Source organism: Protopterus annectens, chromosome 11.part0 (assembly GCF_019279795.1).
Source record: "Protopterus annectens isolate FY-2018-M chromosome 11.part0, PAN1.0, whole genome shotgun sequence".
NCBI classification, from domain to species: Eukaryota; Metazoa; Chordata; order Ceratodontiformes; family Protopteridae; genus Protopterus; species Protopterus annectens.
Window position 1 is genome coordinate 435098003 of NC_056745.1, and position 20216 is coordinate 435118218.

At 40.4% G+C, this 20216-nt stretch overlaps 1 protein-coding gene across 1 annotated transcript in view; it reads left to right on the forward strand.

Annotated features, from left to right (window-relative positions):
- Window positions 1–337: 337 nt before the first annotated feature.
- The window catches only part of LOC122814951 (estradiol 17 beta-dehydrogenase 5-like), a 171754-nt gene continuing 151875 nt past the window's right edge, over window positions 338–20216 (forward strand). The window contains exons 1-2 of the mRNA XM_044087209.1: window positions 338–388; window positions 2072–2181. Coding sequence (XP_043943144.1) covers window positions 338–388; window positions 2072–2181 — 161 coding nt within the window. The remainder of the gene's footprint in view (window positions 389–2071; window positions 2182–20216) is intronic.

Here is a 20216-nt window from a genome sequence, read left to right on the forward strand (position 1 = left end):
GTTTCATTTGACATCTTTGGGCTTTCTTTTCCTTTAATTATAAGAGATTAATAGTTAGGCCTTATGGCTGTAGGCAAGCAGATATATGTATACTAATCCAAGTTAATCTTTCTCTTTGCCAAATCCTCCTCTTGTAATCTTATTGCAACCAAAGAATAGATTCTATTTGGCAGATTGTTCACATTTTACGAGATTATATGAGCTCTGTACTGAAATTGGTTAGTTTAATTTTGAATCCCAGTTAGAGCTAAGCAATGGCAGTGTTTATAGGAAGGCAGCCATTTTATTCTCCAGGGGGCACTATTTGTTTTCTGACATTTGATGAAATATACGTAATATGGAGAAATCAAGGGAGCTGCTACAGCACAGAGCAGTGGATTATTGGATGGTATTTTCCTGATCCTAGGGAATATATCTGACAAGATGCAACACTGAGTGCTCTGTGGTTGGCAGTTATGGGAAAATATGGGATAATGAATACTTTCCCGAGAACAGATACTAGGTTTAACCACAGAATAGAATCTTCCGTGGTAAGTTGAGTTCAACTAAAGATTGAGCTTGGAGAAGTGAACGCAAAACCAAAACTGTGGCATAAATTGACATATTTTATAAATATGCAGGGTCACTATATTTTTAGTGCCTTTTTACATGTTTGGATGGGTACAACCAAATATTATAGTAGGAAGGAGCCTGTATTTCCAGATGGACTTTGGACCCAAAGGCAGCTTTGGTAAACTGTTAAACTTAGATTAAATATTAGTGTGTTATGGCAAGAAGGGGACATGACAAGCATTTAAACACCAGAAGAGAGTAAGAATCCATGTCGGTAGAATCTTTTAGAGATTGTGTGTGTGGGGGGGGGGGGTTGAAATTATTTGACAAATAAATAATTCTGTGTGAGGGAGTTGATAATATATTTGTAGTTGTGTAGGAAGTATTTTTCAGTGAGATCTTTGTCACACTAATATTGCACGTTTTCTGACAAACTTTCAGTTTGTCATTCATTTAAAAGCAGAATTTGAATGAACATTCTGCTTAGAATAATCAAAATGCACCTGAAGTAGAATTCACACTGGGGGGTGACTTTGCCCTGTTACTAAAGCAAATCAGCTCAGATTGCTGAATCTTGGCAAAAGAGGAATTTCATTTGCACTGACCTCATTCAAAAATGGTGCAGCTTTGTACTTTGTGACTTATTCTAGTGACATTTATGCATACTGCCGACTTGGAAAAGCTTGGGAAATCAAAGTTGTTGCATTTTGCATGTGAAGCATTTCTAGTGGTTTGAAGGTGGAAGCTGGATACTGGAGTACAGTCTATTGATTTGCTAGTGCAACAGGTAGAATAAATGTAACAAGCAACATTAATCTGCGGGCACATACCATAGTAGCCTAAGAATTAAAGGTTACTTCAGCCATATAGCATATTCCCCCTTGTGTTCTTTAGATGACAATTAGCATACAGTCACATTTATCCAGTTACACATCACTTTTACATACTGAGTTTTGTTGCATTGGAACCCTCAATCCTTTATCCAAGATAGTGGGTCACTGGCAGCTACCCTTCCCTCCTCAAGAGATTTCAAGCCATCAGTGCTTACTCATTTCTTATCCATGTAAGTCCTGACATCCTAGGTTCATTCCATTGCTGACATTGTAGGTAAACATCCAGCCATTACACCACTTGGCTGGTAGAAAAGAGTATCTAGTCCATGTGGTCCAAGTATATATTTGCAAACCATACTGACTGCTAGTTCTGTTCATGCACTTTCTGCTGAAGTAAATCTTGAATTTGTGCAAGTGGTATGTAAAAAATCTACTGCCAATCATTAGTGGACCAGAGTTCCACTGTGGACCCCTAACCGGGAAAAGCCAAAAGAACTAGAATTATAAATTAGTGTTTATGTAAATACTTGCTTTACCAAGATGCCAGCTGAGAAGTGATAGTGAGATGTACACACAACTGTTGCAGTTTAGCATATCAAAGATTGCACAGCTTGAGCTGGAAAGTCTTGTCTGTCCTGAAGGCATTATACACTTGAACCTCTGATTTTTGTTCTGTATAATTTCAGGTTGAATGTCATCCATATCTAAAGCAGGAGAAACTTCTGGAATTTTGTAAATCCAATGATATTGTTCTTGTTGCCTACTGTCCTATTGGATCATCTCGACATCCTAATTGGTGAGCTGTCTGCATGTCTTGGTTTTGCTACCTGTTACCTGTGAATATGTAATTTTTTTTAATGTTTACTCTTGAGAGAGCAATGAAGTTACTGTTGGTTCTGTTCTGAACAATGGATGGATATTACTTTTCATTTGACCCATCCCTGTTTTCAATCAGTGTCCTACATTTTTTGTCTCTGTGCATTCAAATTCAGGATTTTTGGGTACAGTTTGCAAAAAAAGGCAGTCTTAAAGTATATAATGTCATGCTTCAGTCACTTTAGTTTGAGTTCTTCCCCCTCTTTAATTTTTCACCTCAGCTTAGTGGTGTCAAGTTCTAAGAAATGAAACGCCCAAAAGGGAAAAAAAAAACCTGAACTTCCAGATTTAATATTTCTTTTTCTGGACTATGACTTCAGGTTAATTTTTGACAGAGTGCAGTATTTTTCTGGATCATTTAGATCAATTTTATTGAAATGACATACATCTGTCGGAGCTATGAATATTGAGAGACATTGGTGTGAAGCTCATAGGCTGAGGGCATCCACCCGCTTGTATTTTGGCAATGATGTGTATGTTTTCAGACATCATCCCTAAATATCTGCAGCATTTAGATGTTCCATAGTCTGCATACAGCCACACCAGTAAAAATATAGGAAGTCTTTTCTGCATGTATTGCTGTGGCCATTTGGGTTCTTGGCACTGAGTCAGTAATTACTAGAGCTTGGACATAATCAGCATCTAACAGCGTGTTATTAGTTATGTAAGAATAGGTCGATTCACGAGAACCAGGAGATCTTTTATCATTGGATCGGTGACCGTTTGGCAAGAGAAGCAGAAATTGTATTCCAGGGCAAGACGGAATCTTCTGAATCTTTACTTTTTCTGATTGATTCCTTGGTAGATAATAGTATAGATGACCTAATTTTTAGCATTTTTCATCAGTTATCTGGTTAGATCTACTTAAGTACAGTTTAGTTGTGATTACCATAACCAATTTTAAAGAATTGTGAAAACTTTGCTTTTATGCCTCTGAAGATCCTCCTTTGGTTTTCACAAACATGAGGATTAGTATACTTTGAGACATAGATGCCTGTACAGATAAGACAACGGTATTCGCAGTAGATTGGGGAAAATCAAAAGAAACTGAGAGGGAGGACAGTGGAACAGGTTAACAGCTTCAAGTATCTGGGAGGGGTGATTGAGAGGAAAGGAAGTCTGAATGAAGAGGTCAAAGCTCAAATCAGAGCAGTGCAGGCAACTGGCATAGTGTGTCAGATGCAGTGTATGACAGAAGAATGCCATGCCAAAGAAGCTGAAAAGTAAGATGTACAAAATGGTGGTCGACCAGTACTAATTATGGTACAGAAACCTGGGCAGTAAAGGCAGAGCAGATGAGGAAACTAGAACTGATGGAAATGAAGTGCCTGAGATGGGTGGTAGGATGCACACTGTGGGACAGATGAAGAAATGAGGATACAAGAACAGAAGCCAAAGTAGCTCCGGTTGCAAAAAAAATCAGAACAGATTATGGTGGTTTGGCACATGTGCAGAAAAGCAGAAGGCAATCTGGTGAAGATTTAGGACAGACAGGAAGAGGGTAAGAGGAAATGAGGGTGTCCAGCAAAAAAGCAGATGGATTGTGAGAGAGATCTGCCTTCTATACTCATGCCTGTCGCAGGAGTGTGGCATTGAATTGGAAGAGATTGCGATGGTTAATGCATCATCCTGACCCCCATGTAGAAAAATGGGAAAAAGAGGGCATCTAGTGATGCCAAGAAATTCATCTCGAGTGAAGCTTGAGAGGTGAATCTTAGTATCCATGTCAAGAACCCAAGGGTTATGGCTGCAGACCTGATCATAATTCTTTGCGCCTGGAGCTTTATCTTTTTTGCATATTACCAGTTACAAAAAGTACAGAAATATTAAATATTTTACCATCTTTTCAAGCCAGTAAAGTACTTAATGAGCTGTCAGACAGGGACAGGTTTTAAAATATTGTTCTAATTCACTTAAAATATAGGTTTTACATCTTCATGTATCTTCTTGACAGTAAGAAGTATGAAACTGTAAAGTCTGACATTATAGACAGACTGTAATCCTCAGTGATTTACCAGAAAAAAGATTAGAAGATGAAAAATGAGGCGCAAGTCAGGCATGTTCTGAAAAATCAGGGAGAGGTGAGCGGTACAGAAGGCAGAAATGAAGTGCATCTCTGCCAGAATGTAAAACAGCTGTTAAATTGTTCTAACCACTTCATTTGTAACTGTGGCAGAATAGTGTCTAACAGCTTGTAAACACTATTTTACCTTCTGCTGCTGTTCTTTGCCCTGTCTGCTTCTAGTACCCAACATGAGACCCAACGCTAAGTGCTGTTAAGATCAGGTCTCGAACTATGGAAGTGTTTAAGTTCATTTTTCCCCAGTTTCAGAGCTTAATCACAGCATTATCTATGTACTACATTTGTTTATATATCAAGGATTAATTTGCCCAACATGCCCAGTAACTACTTAGCCATGTATTAGGACTGGCATATTTCCAGTGATCTGAGAAAAGGGTTGTATAGTAAATTAGCCATGTTACATGGAGCAGTCTTGCTAGGGAATTGTAGTGAAGGGGTCATGCTAAGATATCACACAAGAATGGCAAAGAAGCATCCATAAGACTATTCACATTCCTACACAAAATAATGCTCCTTATCACTGTAACTGCTGACATTATGAGCAGGCCAGAAAGGACCAGCACAGCAAAGTGCCAGTGTGTTTTATATAAATGGGGAAGAAAAAGGCAAATACAAAAGGTATAAAAGGAGGAATAGCAAGTGGTAGAATATACATAAGGATAGCCATAAGGAATGATGGCTTGTGGGGAAGGGCATTTTTTTTAAACAGACCCACCCCTATTTTGTATATTTGAAGAGGAATGGTAGATGGGAACAGTAATGCCTCTTGCTGTCAAACGCCATAGTAAAGACATCCCCTCAATCTCTCCAAAAAAAAAAAAAAAAAATCCTTCACTCCAGACTCCACACCAAAATTTCACTGCACTGATCACTACTCATCCAGTCTTGTACCAAAGCTCTAGGAATCCTTCCCCTGTTGTCTAAAAAATCTCATTTCTCTAATTTTGGAGCATAGCTCAAACATACCTCCATCACAAATCTGACAGTAAGTGCTTTACCACAGGATACAACTAATTCATCGCTCACCTAAATCGCTTTTACTTGCCTCCCTCTTCTCACCTGCTCCTCCAGTATTTACTATTTATAGCAAATCTTCATTTGTTTTTTCACCACTGTTAATATATTTGCTCATTATTTGAATGTCTGCTGGACTGTGAACATTGTGATTATCTTAAATTTGTAAATTCAGTTCTATTTTCTTTGTCATGGGCCTGGGAGATGAACCATTACAGGTTACCTGTTTGCATTACAGACATGGGTGCCAAACCAGGGTTGAATTTCCGGTTTCCCATCCAGTTGTCCAAGGTGCACTTGAATTGGGTTAGGGAGGAACTTTGCTTCACATGGATGGTGAGCCTGTTCTATAGATGGGGTAGTCTGGGGATACATACCTATCTCTCCTATTTATATCACAGGCAAGGTTTAAGTCTTTAGAACAGGTAATTCTGCTACTGTTTTGTGGATGTTCAGGAGCTCCACCAGATTGGGATCTTGACAATGCCCTGTATGCCAGGCATAGATCTTCCCTCAAAAGCCTGTAGATGACAGAATACGGGGATAAGGCCTTGAGGTGGTCTGCATAGGACATATTACTTATGTCCTGTATTCATTTAGTGGGGAACTACTGTGGACATTCCAGTTGTTGGATATGCCTGGTTAGGTACATACCAAAGGTTGCATTGTACTCAATGATGGGTCTGAAGAATGCTGAATACATAACACCAGTAACCATGTAACTCAATAGAAATCATATAAAAACAAAAGGATGTAACAGTGCACCACTGTACTGGATCTCTAGTCCAAAAATAGTCATGGGCTAGGAAAAAACTTTATTATAAAATAAATGCAAGGTTTGTTTCCACCCCTCGGGTTGGGTATTATTTGCTCCAGTATCCCAAACTTAAATGTATCATTTAATGGACCATTTATACAACATTAGGAAAAGGATAGGAACAGTACACTATATAGACATTTGGAGAGGAACATGGATTGTTATACATTAAAGTTTGGGATACTGGAGCAAATAATACCCAATCAAAGGGGTGGAAACAAACCTTGCATTTATTTTATAATAAAGTAGTTTTTATTCTAGCCCGTGACTGCATTTTTGGATTAGGAATACAGTACAGTGTGCAGCATTGCATCTTTTTGTTATATGATTTGAATGCTGAATACAGTGCAACAGTGATTTCCTTGGACTTGGACGCCATATTTTTGTTTAAGTTGCGTAACATGGAATGATTTCCTCACCACTGTAGACACATGATGATCAAAGGCTATATTAGTATCTGTGTCCCTACATCCCTGACTACTGGGTTAACTCTATGGGGTGTGTCAATATGATAGTTACCAGGGATGGAGGACTTCCCAAAGGATACTATTATGCATTTCTTGGCATTTAGTTTTAGTCCATGGCTCTGGCACCCCTCCTGGAGAGCATTTTTGTGTTAGATTCAATGACAGCTCCTAATTTGCAATCCTCTGCAAATTTAGTCAGCCAGAAACCATTGACATTGGCCCTGACTTCTGAGAAGTAAATGCCAAAAAGGAATGGTCCAAGGACTGATCCCTGAGGGACTCCACTTGTGACTGGCCTGTTTTGTAGAGGTAGACTCTCCAATTCTAACTTCCTGGGTCCTGTCTGAGCCAGTTGGCTATTCAGAGGGTAACATAGGGTTTGTACCTAACCTCTTAAGTTTGTCAACAATGCCCAAGTGGGGTATTGTCAAATGCCTTTGTCAGGTCAAGGTAGGCAGTGTGAATGATTTTGCCCTGATCTGTTGCTTTAGTGACCTTCTCAAAGTCCACCAGGTTGAGTAGGCATGATCTGCCCTTGACGAAACCAAACTGGGTTGGGTCCAGTGTCTGGAGGTTTACTATACACTATGAACCTATTACAGACCAGAAAAAGACCATATGAGAAGGGGGAGTACCTGGATGGGGGTATAAGGCAGGTACAAGATGCATGCCATACTGACCCAGAGGATAGACCACCCAGATTGTAGTTACCTTCATGACTGTTGGCCATCCCTGGTGTTGCAGTCATCAGGGTTGACTGATCACCTGACTCCACTAGTCAGATTAGACAAAGATCCATGATGCATGTTTAGGGTGATGTCCAGCTGTCTGCATACCTTGGACACAACCAACCAATACATCTGTTGCCAGGTAACCACAGCCAAATTAGACCCTCCACGATGCATGTTTGCTGTGGTGTCCAACTGCTGACACCTCTCCCATGCATGTGGCCAATAGAGGCCACTGCCAAGTCCTCCTAGTTGCCGTCACCAGGCCTGTCATTCATCAGGAAGATTAAGGTCACCCTGGTTAAAACTGGCAACTGTAACACTAAATGCATCAAGTGATGCAGACTCAGGTGCCTGCTGCCACCACTCTCTGCATCTGCAATAGACAGACCTGCAAAAGGACAAGAACAGAACAGGAAGAGAAAAATATAGAAACATTTTAGTACATGTATGTGTTACAAATAGAACTGCAGTTGCACATTGGAGTAATGTATATAGTACAGATACAGCACTGCAAAAGAGGCGTTCAGCCGTCCTGAGGCAGGCTAAAAATAGGAAGAGTGTAATGTACCTCTGCACCTGTTGGGGGGGGGGGCACTCCTACACGAACAAAAAAAGTAATAAGCTGTGCTTTCAGTACATAGTTGGCACAAACTCCCATTTGGTGAAGCAGTTTGGGGTTACACCACCACCGGAAGTCACTAGTGCCTTCACTGCTCACCAGAATGGGAGATGCCAGTGGCATTACTCAGTCAACAACTTTACAGAGCAGAGCCTCTGGTCAATATATTCAACCCAGCTACTACTGAAGCTCTGTCACAAGGGCCAGTTCCTAAACGTTTTCACTGAGACTTTTGTCTTTGTACAATGTAAGTGTACTTAACTTGAAGAACCTTGCTGTGTATTAAAGTCATCTTGTCAAATGCATTATGCCTGTGCTGGAAATTAGTTTTTAGCACCCACTCCCAACTGAGTTGTCCTTGCACTCCCACTTACTAAGTTGGTCACTGTCCTTTCTCTTGACAAACAGATTACACTAGATATGCTGTTATCTTTTCTACTTGGTACCTCTCTGCTAGTTACTCTCTGTTGCCTATAAACAGATTACTGTGTTACCCTTTGACCTGAGGGTGGGAGGGTCATTGTACTAGAATGTATTGCTCAATATCCCCTCTCTGTTCTCTCCTCTTTCATTTGGTCATCAACTTTCCACACAGTCATAGGTTATTACATTTCTACTTGTCCTAAGACTGTTTAGACCAGTGAATAGACCTTGGTAGTACTGAAACTATCTGTACCACAGAGCTCCAGCGCTCTGAGATTAATGAGCTCTGTTCAAGAATTTAATGTACATCTGTCATTGACAGGGCAAGCAAAATTGAGCAAGCTAGTGTTATGCAGGTGTGATTAGCTCTACGTTCCTCATTAGCTTAACCTCTGTACTACATGGTCCATCTTAGCATGGTATAAAATGTGGTTACCATATTGTGAGAAATGGTGTTGACAAGTCAGGAATCAAGCTTTAACTTAAGACTTTGCCCTTTGATATAGGCATACTAAAGGAAGGCAAGATTCCTACTAATGTGCCTCTGCACTGAACACCCATGGCAGACGTCGGCAACAGGATGGGAGCAACTGGTAGGTGAGGTAATCCAGTACAAGAGAATAGTTTATATGTCAAGTGTGTGTGTGTGTGTGGGGGGGGGCAGGGGCAGTGGCAGTGGGATGGAACACAGCACAAGGGCTTAAAAGTTGCGTATCCAGTTGTGGTTGGGGGAGACTAGCAGGGAGCATAGCACTGGGGCATGACAGTTGTGTATCCATCTGTGGGGGGGGGGGGGACTGTCGAGTGGAACACAGCTCAAGGGCATATCAGTTAAATGTCCAGCTGTGAGTGTGGGGGAGGGGGTTCAATAATTTCCTTCAGTGAGCTTTCATGTAGTCTCCTTTTTGTTTTTAGTTCTCTGTTCCATTTTCAGCTAGCTACACAACCTTCTGAATGGAAATCCATATTCATTCACAGATCAGTAAACTCTGGCTGCCATATTTGGTGAGGTCAGCAGCGCACACTGCAGTGAGATAACCAGTGAGAGAGCGTATGGAAAAGGTGATGGGCTATATTTAAATATTTAATGCACTGTTAAAGGAGAGGATTTATGGATGTAATAGCGGTATGTAGAAAACATCATATCTTTAAACTGAGATGGAGTGGGAGCCAAACAGGGAAGCATTTAGCAGAGAACAAGTACAGAACAGAAGCAAGATGGAAATGGGAAAGAGATCAGTCTGAAGGATGTCTGGAAATGTGGGAAGAAGAAAGTACAATAAAAGGACATTGAAAGGTAATGCTGTCCAGCACCAAGTGCTTGGATAGAGAGAGGGCTTTAGTACAGGTTATCCTGGAATGTGACATTGTAGATAATACAAGCATCTCAGACTAGTACAGTGGAAAAAAGGGTCTGGGATGTTAAGTTCCATGATGACACGTCCTTGAGTGATAAAATAGTTTATGTAAAAGATCTGATAGCTTATAAGGTGAGGGATGGAGAGGGAATCCAAGAGCAGGATAGAATATGAATGGTGAAGAAGGCTGGTATACTAGTGTTCAGGTTGTAGAAAGTGTATGAAAAAAAACGACACTGCCATCTTCTAGAGACAAGAGAATGCGGTCTCTGAATTTGAGTGGAGTAGAGCAATCTTTTGATGGGGTCAGGGAGAAAGGGAAAAGCTCCTGATAGAAGCTGTTGATGAGAAAGAGTTGGGTTGATGCAAGAAGGCACCAGACAAGACAGCATTCTAGATTATTCCTTGCAAGGTGAGGTGAAGTTCTTGAAGTGGAAGTTTAAATCTCCTTTAGCCAACAGTGACCATGTTATAGTATGGGAAGTCATAGATGGACTGGAATCCCAGAGGACAGACAACAACAGGGAACTACAGAAAGATGGACTATATGTGGCAAAACATGGAGGCACAGCAGGAACTGGGACAATAGGGTGAAGTGAATGGGGACAGAGATTAATTGATTGCATTCTGAATGGTATGGAATGGCGGCATCTACTTAGAAACAGGAAAGCAAGTTTCAAGGAAACCATTGTGGCTTTGCACTCAGGTCAGGACAGTACTCTACTCTAAGGAGAAAACATTCAGATGGTGGGAAAAGCTGTTGTTGGTAGGAAGCGTAGGCTTATTTGATGGCCAGAAAAGACAGTTAAACATGTCAAAAAGGCCAAGGCTGGACTGCAGAGGAAACTAGCTCGACTAGTTCAAGGAGTAAAGTAGGGGAGGAAAGCACGCTTTAGGTATATTTCAAATAGGATGAAGGGGGTCATCAACCAAAACTAGGCAACCATCCTGGAAACTACCGTCCCATCAGTCTGACGAGCCTCATCTGCAAGGCCATAAGACATTGGCAACCTTCAAACACTGGACCCCACCCAGTTTGGGTTCGTGAAGGGCCGATCTTGTCTCCTGAACCTGATTGACTTCTTTGAATCAGTCTCCAGAGCCATGGACAAGGGTAAGGTGGTCCACACAGCCTATCTAGACCTTGCCAAGGCCTTTGACACCACCCCCCACTCTGGAATCATAGATAAACTTACTAAGCTGGGAATTAATCCCTACGTCACCCAATGGCTTGCTAACTGGCTTACTGATAGAACCCACACTGTAAAAGTAGCAGACTCCAAATCCAGCTCCAAACAAGTGACAAGTGGAGTACCTCCGGGTTCAGTCCTGGGACCGCTCTTGTTTGGCATCTGCTTCTCTGAAGTACAGGCCAACACTAAGGGACTCTGGCTAACAAAGTTCGCAGATGACTGTAAACTGGGAGCCATTATTGAATCCCCAAATGATGTGGATACTCTATAAAAGGGCCTTACAGAAACAGATGCTTAGTGCCAGAGCCATGGGCTCAAGCTCAATGCCAAGAAATGTATAGTTATCCCCTTTGGGGAAAAAAACATGTACCCGGGAATTATCATATAGGTGGCAGTACACTAAACACTGAAAGTGTGATAAAAGACTTAGGGACACAGGTGGACAGTGGTCTCACCTTCTATAACCACATCGCCACAACAGTCAGGAAATCCTATGTGGCACACCTCATCACTAAGGGCTTTTCATCCAGAAAAAAGGAGGTCATTGTCCCACTGTACGCATCCCCCATTAGACCCATTATAGAATACAACGCCCCATTTGGTATGTACCTCTCAAGACATCTGCAACAACTGGAAAGGCCACAGAAAAACCTCACTAAAAGAATCCACAGGCCTAAAGCAGATGCCCTACGCTGACCGCCTTAAACTCCAGCTATACTCTGTTGCATATAATCTACTAAGAGGCGATCTCTGCTTAACATACAAGGCCATGTCAAACCCAGAGCTGTTGGACATGCTACACTTAAAGAAATCCCAATCCCTCAGAGCCACACGCTCCAGAGATCTAAATCTTGTCATCACAATAAACAAAACATGCTGGAGGGATAGGTTTCTGACCCAGAGACTCCCCAGACTCTGGAATAGATTGCCCATACATGTCAAGCAGAGTGCCTCTTTGGCCCTCTTCAAAAGGAACCTTGACGATTGGATGGGAGAGAGGAAATTCACCCCAGGGATAATGTCAGTCACCCTGCTAGACAGGGGTCCAGGGAGGTAAATAGTGTGGGAAGAAATAGCCAGGGAATTGTTATGGCTAGGCTTGTATAGGCCCTAGGGCTGATGGCCTAGTACCAACCTATGAACCAAAGATGAAATGGAGGATAGGGATGATGGGGATATCTCAGAAGAACTGAACAAGTCCTTCATTTGGTATTTGGTATTCACTAAAGAAAAGAAGGGTCCCTCCCTGGAAAAGGAAGAAGGCAGAAAAGGGTGAGAGATGGACTTGGAGGTCCAGTAAGTAGAAAGAGGATAGAAAAAGAGCTGATCATTTTACAACAGGGGAAGGTACAGGGCCCTGTTGGGGATACTACTCGAAATACCCAGGCAAAACCACTCAGACTTTAGTAAACCTCTGACCATCGCAGAAATACCAGATTGGAAAATATTTTTTCCCTCATTCTAGAAGCATATCAAAAAAATTACAAGAAAATCCTAACCAGGTAGAGTTTTCACTGTGTGTGATTCCTTAAAACCTTTTGTGAAAGCGGTTAATGAGATGTATGTAAATGACCTCTTAAGGATATCTGGTGTTTCAGCTATATGGCAGTTTTGAATGCCCATTTTAATGGACAAATTCAGGCCAATAAAGCCAAACTCCACTAGCTAATGACCTGCATGTTTTCAGTCTTAATGACCTCCACACGCCATAAGTGGATTTGTTTGTCTATCTTTTAGAAACACGGGGTTGTTATACTCTGCTGATGTCCATAACCATTAAGGTGTCTGCAAAATGTCCCATCTAACAAATTGTGTGACCAGGGCACACAGACAAACTAGTTAAAAATTACAAGAAAATCATTCTAGAAGCATGACAGTCAGACCAGCCCAGGTAATTACAGGCTTTATTACCCTGTTATCGGTGACCTTGAAGTTCATGGAGAAGATTCTGAGGGGAAAGGTGCAGCACCTTAATAAAGGATAACTAGCTTCTGTACCCCAAACCATAACTTTGCTGCTAAAAAGAGCTGCCAGTCAAGCATCTTAGTTTTGTGACTGGATAACAGCAAAGCCAGATGGAATGCCAGTAAGTATAGTCTATCTTAACTTTAAGGCGTTTTGACACTCATGTCAGACTGTTTGGTAAACAACACAGAGAGTTAAGTAAGGCAGAAACTTACAAACTGATAGGGGTAGCTATAAGAAGAAATTACAAGGTGTCTAATAATGGGAGGAGGTGTCTAATAATGGGAGGTTGCCAGGAGGAAGGGAAGTGGCCAGGGTTGTCACAAGGGTCATTGCTGGGGTCCTCACTTTTCAACATAATTACCTCTTGTATGTTGGGGGGGATGACTAATGTACTGAATTTATTTACTCTTGACATAGAAGTTGCTGTCACAGTACTGGATGGGGGAAAAGCCTAAAAATGGACCAGCTAGCCCTTACAGATGGACAGGGTTGGCAAATGAGGCTCCGGAATCAGTGCAGATAACTGCAGGGTTCTGCATTTTGCACACAAGCTCAAGGATCACATGCAAGGTAGGTGATTTCAAACATGGAGAGATTGTGACTGAAAGTGTATTAGGAGTAATCTTCAATCCCAGTCCTGGACCATTATCAAACACAGGTAAATAGGGCAGTTGGGACAGTGTTTAGTTGTATTCTGTAGGGCATAAACCCTAGAGATAGGGATGTTATATTCCCAATCACTTGCTGATAGGATCATGTCTGGATTATTTTGCATTGCTTTTGATACCATACATGGAGAAAGATGTGAAAGCATCCAGACGAAGGCCAGTACTGTCATGGGAGTGGAGGGAAAATGGGGATTGTGTGGAGCTGTTGAACTTGTGTTCATCAGCTTATATAGGAAAGAGACAGGATATGATGCTGGAACAGAATGTGCTAAATGGAAAACTAAGGGGTGAAACTAAGGCAAAAGAAGAGAGGCTGGAGGAGGGGTTGTCGGATGCAGTTGGAGGGTACTCACTTTAACCTGATGTGAGCAATTAATTTTTTCACTGCAAGTGATGTATCAACAGTACAGAGATCTTGAATGTATAGAAAGTTGCGAAACCACAATGACAGCTGGAAAGGGTTGGGCAACACTAGGTGGGAGGAGTCAGCAGCTACCTAGTGTATGCAGCCATACTGGTATACTAGATGGAAACATTATCTTCCGTCATCACTTTATGAAAAGCAGTGCAATGACTGTCATCCTGTACTTCAGAGACTTTAAAATATGCAGTGTGAGGCAAATACTTTTCCAACTAAGAGACACCAGATTGTAAAAATGCCTTCCACCAGAATTCTCACAAGCTGCTTTGTTGACTGATTCATAACAGCGCTTCATGATATTCTACTCACTTTTTATTTTGGCATAGGCTGTTACTTGCAGGCAGGGCATGCTCAAATACCTTGTAGTGTATGCACTTTAGATACAGTATTGCTTGTCTATTAAGCAGCATGGGTCTGCCAGTTGTACAGTTATCACCATTTTAAATGTCCAGAATGGGATGGAAAGATTCACAAAACATATGAGACAGTGGGTGTGACTAAATCTGTACTCAACAAGTTTGAGAGAAAAATAAAATTGGTCAGGGATCTGGGAGCAGTTAGACCCTAAAAGTCATTGAGTTCTGGATGTTCTCTGGGAAAAAAAAGCTCTTAAGATTCACCAACATTTTGATCCAAAGATAACCCAAACAAAAATCAGGATTGAAAAGAGATTCTTTTCAGAAATTGTCTGCGGCTTAAGTCAAACATGGCAACAGTAGTTTTCAATAAACTGAAAAAGACTTGAGAGAATGCATGTCTTAAAACATAAAGTGCAAAAAAAGAGCAAGAGGTATTGCATAGTTATCAAGAATGTCACCTCAAATAGAACAATACAGAGCTGTACCATCTACAATACATACAATAAAAATCCAAAGGAATAATTTATAGCATGTTCAGTACCAGAAATTAAGCACATGCTCAACAAATGCAGCAAGTAAATAGAAAATATAAATATTTAAAAAAAATACAAGAAAATTCTTGCACACCAAAAATTTACAATCAGCTGTCTGATCAGCAGTTCTCCAAATTTTTTGTCACCTCTTCATTTACATAGTATATTTCTTGACATCCATTTCCTAAACACGCAAACAGCTTTCGATCAGTCATCTGATCGTAGTCTCCTACACAGACCTCCAGAATGCACAATAAGTCTCTGATGGAATATGAGATTTCACCTGATAGTCTGTCTTAGCATGTCAAGCCAAGGATCCAGTCAGTCTACTCCTAGTGTCACACTCACCAAGCATTTCCACAAGACTTGCCAACATAGCCGGCCTTAGGCATAGGCCAACTAGGCGGTGGCCTAGGGCGCCGGTCTAGCAGGGGCACTTTTTCAGTATTTATTTGGTGTAGGTAAATGAGGATGGGGGCACCAGGTAGTGTGGTGGGGGCACAGTGGACCCCTTTTGCCTAGGGCACCAGTTGACCTAGGGCCGCTTTGCCAACTGATCATAACTGATTTGCTACATTCTTGAAATAGATGTCAAAATTTATATCTCTGAGATTAATTTTTTGAAATCTGTTTCAAGAATACAGAAATTGTTTATGATCAGACACTGGTTCTTGATTCTCTGCACAGACCCATTATGTTATAAGCAAAGTATAGGTATCTTCTTTTTCTTTCAAAAATGAAAGAAAGCCAAAATTAATGGAGGAAAGTAGACAAAGGCCCAAAATTGGCGACAAATTTTAGAAATTTTACTCAACTTTAAAACTTAGTTACTAGAACAGGTTTTATATCAACATGCATTTTCTGAAAAGTAAGAAGCATGAGGCTATAGTGCCCAGTGTTAGTGACTGACCCCAGTCCTTAGTAGTGATCTGAAGACAAAAATGTTGAGGGGAAAAGGCAAAAATATAAATCAAGGACAGTTAAGATGTATAAAACTAGACCTGCAAGATGGAATGTATAATCTGAAAGTTTTCTGAGATCCCAGTCAAGGTTCTTTCTAGACTGCTGTCAGTCTCTCATCACTGGTCATGAGCCACTATCAAGATGTGCCAACATTATCCAACAAAGCAATGGTGCTTGCTTGCAGCAGGCAGTCTATCTTCAGTACTCAAATTCTGAAGTCTCTGAATGATTCTACTGTCTCATGTCCATCTCTTTCCCAATTACGATCACTAGCAAAAAAGCTGCGCTGCTATATTCCCTCAATTTTCTTCCTTTGAGTCACAGAAAAAAGTACAGATACTTTCTTGAAGTACATCTCTCTGTTTTCAAAACTATAGCAGGAGCCAGCAGAAATCATGAAATAGGATCCAGAACTATAGCGCTGGAAACTGGTATGTGTGCAAACTAAAAAAGAAAGTTAGTGTCATCAATGGCAGAGCACATCAAAGTACAAAATTCAGAGAAAGAACGGTAATGAAAAAGTTATTACACCAAAAGCGCTTATCTAGTTTGAGCCAGTGTGTTTTATCATTTTATTTTTATTAAGTTATCAAGTTTTTATCAGGATTGGTGGCAGAACCGTTCTTTCTCTGATGTGTCCAAATCCACATCCTTGGGAGATGGGGAGACAAATGTGTAAATTTGCACTCTTTGCTGGAACAGCCTATAAAATTAGGACCCTTGTGGTGCTAATAGATGCACACCTACATGGCCATAGCAGTAAAATGCATCCTTTCTGCACTGTAAAATACACATGCCTATTTTCTTTGCTTGTCACATGTACTGTCATAATAGTTTGGTTAGTTTAATATGAAGTTTGTATATTTTTATTTGCCCAAGAAATCATTGTAGACCTTTTTACAAGCGCACACTCTCTTGCTGCAGTTAAATAATTAAAAAACACAGAAGCGACTCTTCACTCTATAATTGAACAGCTCTATGCATTTCTAATCAGTACGCATGCCGCCTAAAACTTTTCTGCCCATCTGGAGATTTTTAATGTGATACACCCCCCCCCCCAAAAAAAATGGTTTTGCTTACTTTATTTTCATATGGTATATAGATCAAGTTATGGAAACATTCCAAAACTTCATTGCCTCCTGATCAAAATCAGCATCAACCACCCTTTTCCCATTTTGTACATGGGGTTGAGGTGTTGCATCACTAGTGACCACCAATTAGAGCCATAGATCACACTGCCATACATGTACAAATGCACTCGTACCTGGTGCCAATTTAGTGCCCACCCCACTGAATGTAAGAGGAACCTGTAGCACTGAGAGAAAACCTACACAATGAGTACATGCAGAGCCCACACAGAAGGCATAAAAGCTGAGAATTGAATAGGAGAACCTCTTTCAGATATTGCCTATATTCTTCCATTGTTTTGCACAAAATGCATTGCACTTTCCCACAGTCTTACTGTCTTCCTGTTCTTTATAATGTTATAGAAGCTGTGCAACATATAATTCTAAACACACAAACACCAATGTGACCATCACTTAAGCTACTTTTATGACTGTACCCCTCTGATATTTGCTTGCAATTAAGTAAATGAACAAATTTAGAAATATATATTGGATTACTGCTGTTTAGAGCTTTAAAGTTTAATTCCTTGCAACCCACTCTGCCTTCTCACCTTGTTAGCTCAAAATGCAGAGACAAAAAACTAAATCATGGACGGTGTGGTGGTGTATCGGTTAGCTTTGTCGCCTCACAGCAAGAGGTACTTCTGTTACATTCTCTGCTGGGGTGCCTTTTGTGTGGAGTCTGCATGCCCTGCCTGCATTTGTATGGGTTTCCTCTGGGTGCTCCGGTTTCTTCCCACATTCCAAAGACCTGCGTCTGGAAAGTTTCTCCCTGTGCCTCTGCTGAAAATGGGCTGTGTCCCAGTTGGACTTTCCCGGTAAACAAATCTTAAATAAAATACATTTTAAATATTACTCTTCTATACTTAAAGTTGCTAAAATAACAAGCTTTGCATTAGCGAACATTTTCTCAAGAATACAATGTCTGGAATTCCATATTGTTTCATGACTGCAGTCTATAATAATTTATGGTAAAACCACACATTTTCAAAGGGACAAACTAAAAATATGCAGCAAAATCTGGGATGTTTGAGACCAATGCCCACTGCACTGGCGTACACACACACACACCAATTACAATGATTTGTATAGTTCTGTACATGCAAGATGTCTGCTAGAGATCAGATGAATGAATAAACAGTGTCTCAGAAATATACCTCAGAACTCTGCTGTTTGAACCATGCAATATATCTCATGCAACCTCCCCTGTCTCATCTTGTTGGCTCAAGAATTAGTAGAGCATATAAATATTGCATGATGACACTAAGAATCAGAGGAGGTTAGAAAGGATTGGGAAGAGATTGGATAAGCATTTCACAAAGAAACAATGGGGGGATATATGTATGTCTCCCAAGTATGCATTGAAGTCTAGAAGATTTAGGATCTTTGCTTGGAAATGTTTACATTGGTATTTTTATACCCCAAGAAGACTGCAAAGAAGTTTTACTTGGGTAGATAGCAAATGTTGGTGGTGTGATGGGGGGTAAAAAGAGGTAACTGGGAACATATTTTCTGGAGTGTAATGAGTTGTCAGACTCTATACCCTACAGACTGCTCTGTCAGAGGTAATAAAATACCACCAAGGCCACCGATCCCAGAAGTAAGCAAAACTTAGCGCCTCAGCTTCCACAGCCTTCCAAGAGTAAAAACACTACAAAATATTGTTTGCTTATATACAGCATTTTGCACAAAACAATCAAGCATACAAAAGAGCATATAAAAGAGCTAGGAATGTGTCTGATATTTTTGTGTAAAATCAATTTTGTTTACCAGATGTTAATGTCAGAGCTTAAGAAAAAATAAAGGCACTGTTCCATGTGATGGTTGTTCCATCTGCCAATATGTAGTAAACTCTTTTCCCTACATTAATGGCATCAAGTTTACATCTAGGCATGAATACAGTTGTAATACTGAGGAGTTAGTGTATGTGCTGAGATGTGGATGTAAGAAGTTTTACATAGGGGAAACTTATAGGAGTTTTAGGGTCCGGTTGCAGAAACATATCGGGGACATAAAAAATTACAGTCCCCTTGGGAGTCATTTTGTGATGGCACACAACTCTAATCCTGATTCTCTTAAGGGTTGTGTCTTGGAAACATTGCAAGTTGGCATAGGCGAATGTGTGTCTTTAAAAACAAACTCTTGGAAAATAAACCCTGCTGATTTAAAGTATGGTACTTTGGAGCCTCAGGGACTCAACAAAGAATGTAATTGGAAGTATGTGATTTGAATTGTATGCTTAATTGATTGTTTGTACAGTATGCTGGATATAATCAAACCGTATTTTGCAGTGTTTTTACTCTTGGAAGGCTGTGCAAGACAAGGCGTTTAAGTGTTTCATTAAATTCGCTCACTTCTTGGATCAGTGGTCTTGGTGGTATTTTATTTTTTTTGTTTGTTTTTTTAAGTTGTATTTGCTCTGTTGGGTGAGCAAACTGGTGCAACTAAGAATTATTTTTTTGAGCTAAGATACACAATTGGAATTGCCTAGACATCATAAGGCCTGGCTAAATCTTAATTATGATGGCTGCCAAAAAAGCAGTTACTAGAAAATGGAAATCAGTCTAAACCAACTTTACTAGAAGTAGTGAAGATAGTAACAGATAAAGCAACTGGAATTGGGATCTTCAGAAAAGGGTAGGAGAAGATTACATAGGAAAAAAATAGAATTGTGGGATCGATACATGCAGAGGAGGAACGCGGTTTAAAAGAAGGCAGGATTTGAATGAGCTATGTAATGGTTGACGATGGATATATTTAAGTGATGTAGAATGTTTGCAACTAAGATTGTGTTGGTATGGTTTTTCATTTATATAAATGTAAGATTGCCTGTCATGTGATTTAAGAAAATGTTTCTTCATTAAAAAAAAAATCCGCAACAAATGCCCATAATTAGGAACAAAGTTTAAATATTGCTCTTAATACGTAGAAAATTGCTAAAATTACAGGCTTTGCATTTGCAATCATTTTTCTGAAGTATGTAGAGTCTGAAACTATATTAACCAAAATAAGTCCATGGAAACTAATACACCTAAATTTGTCTTGCGCATCCATCACCCTCACTTCCACAAGGAATTTCCAGCAAACACCCCCACCCACTCCACTCTCCTCAGTTTCCCCAGCAGAAAAAAATCCCATCATCCTTGTGTTTTCTAATCACACTAAATTCTCCTCTGCTCCCAGGAGATTGAGGAGGCCATGCCCCCCCTAG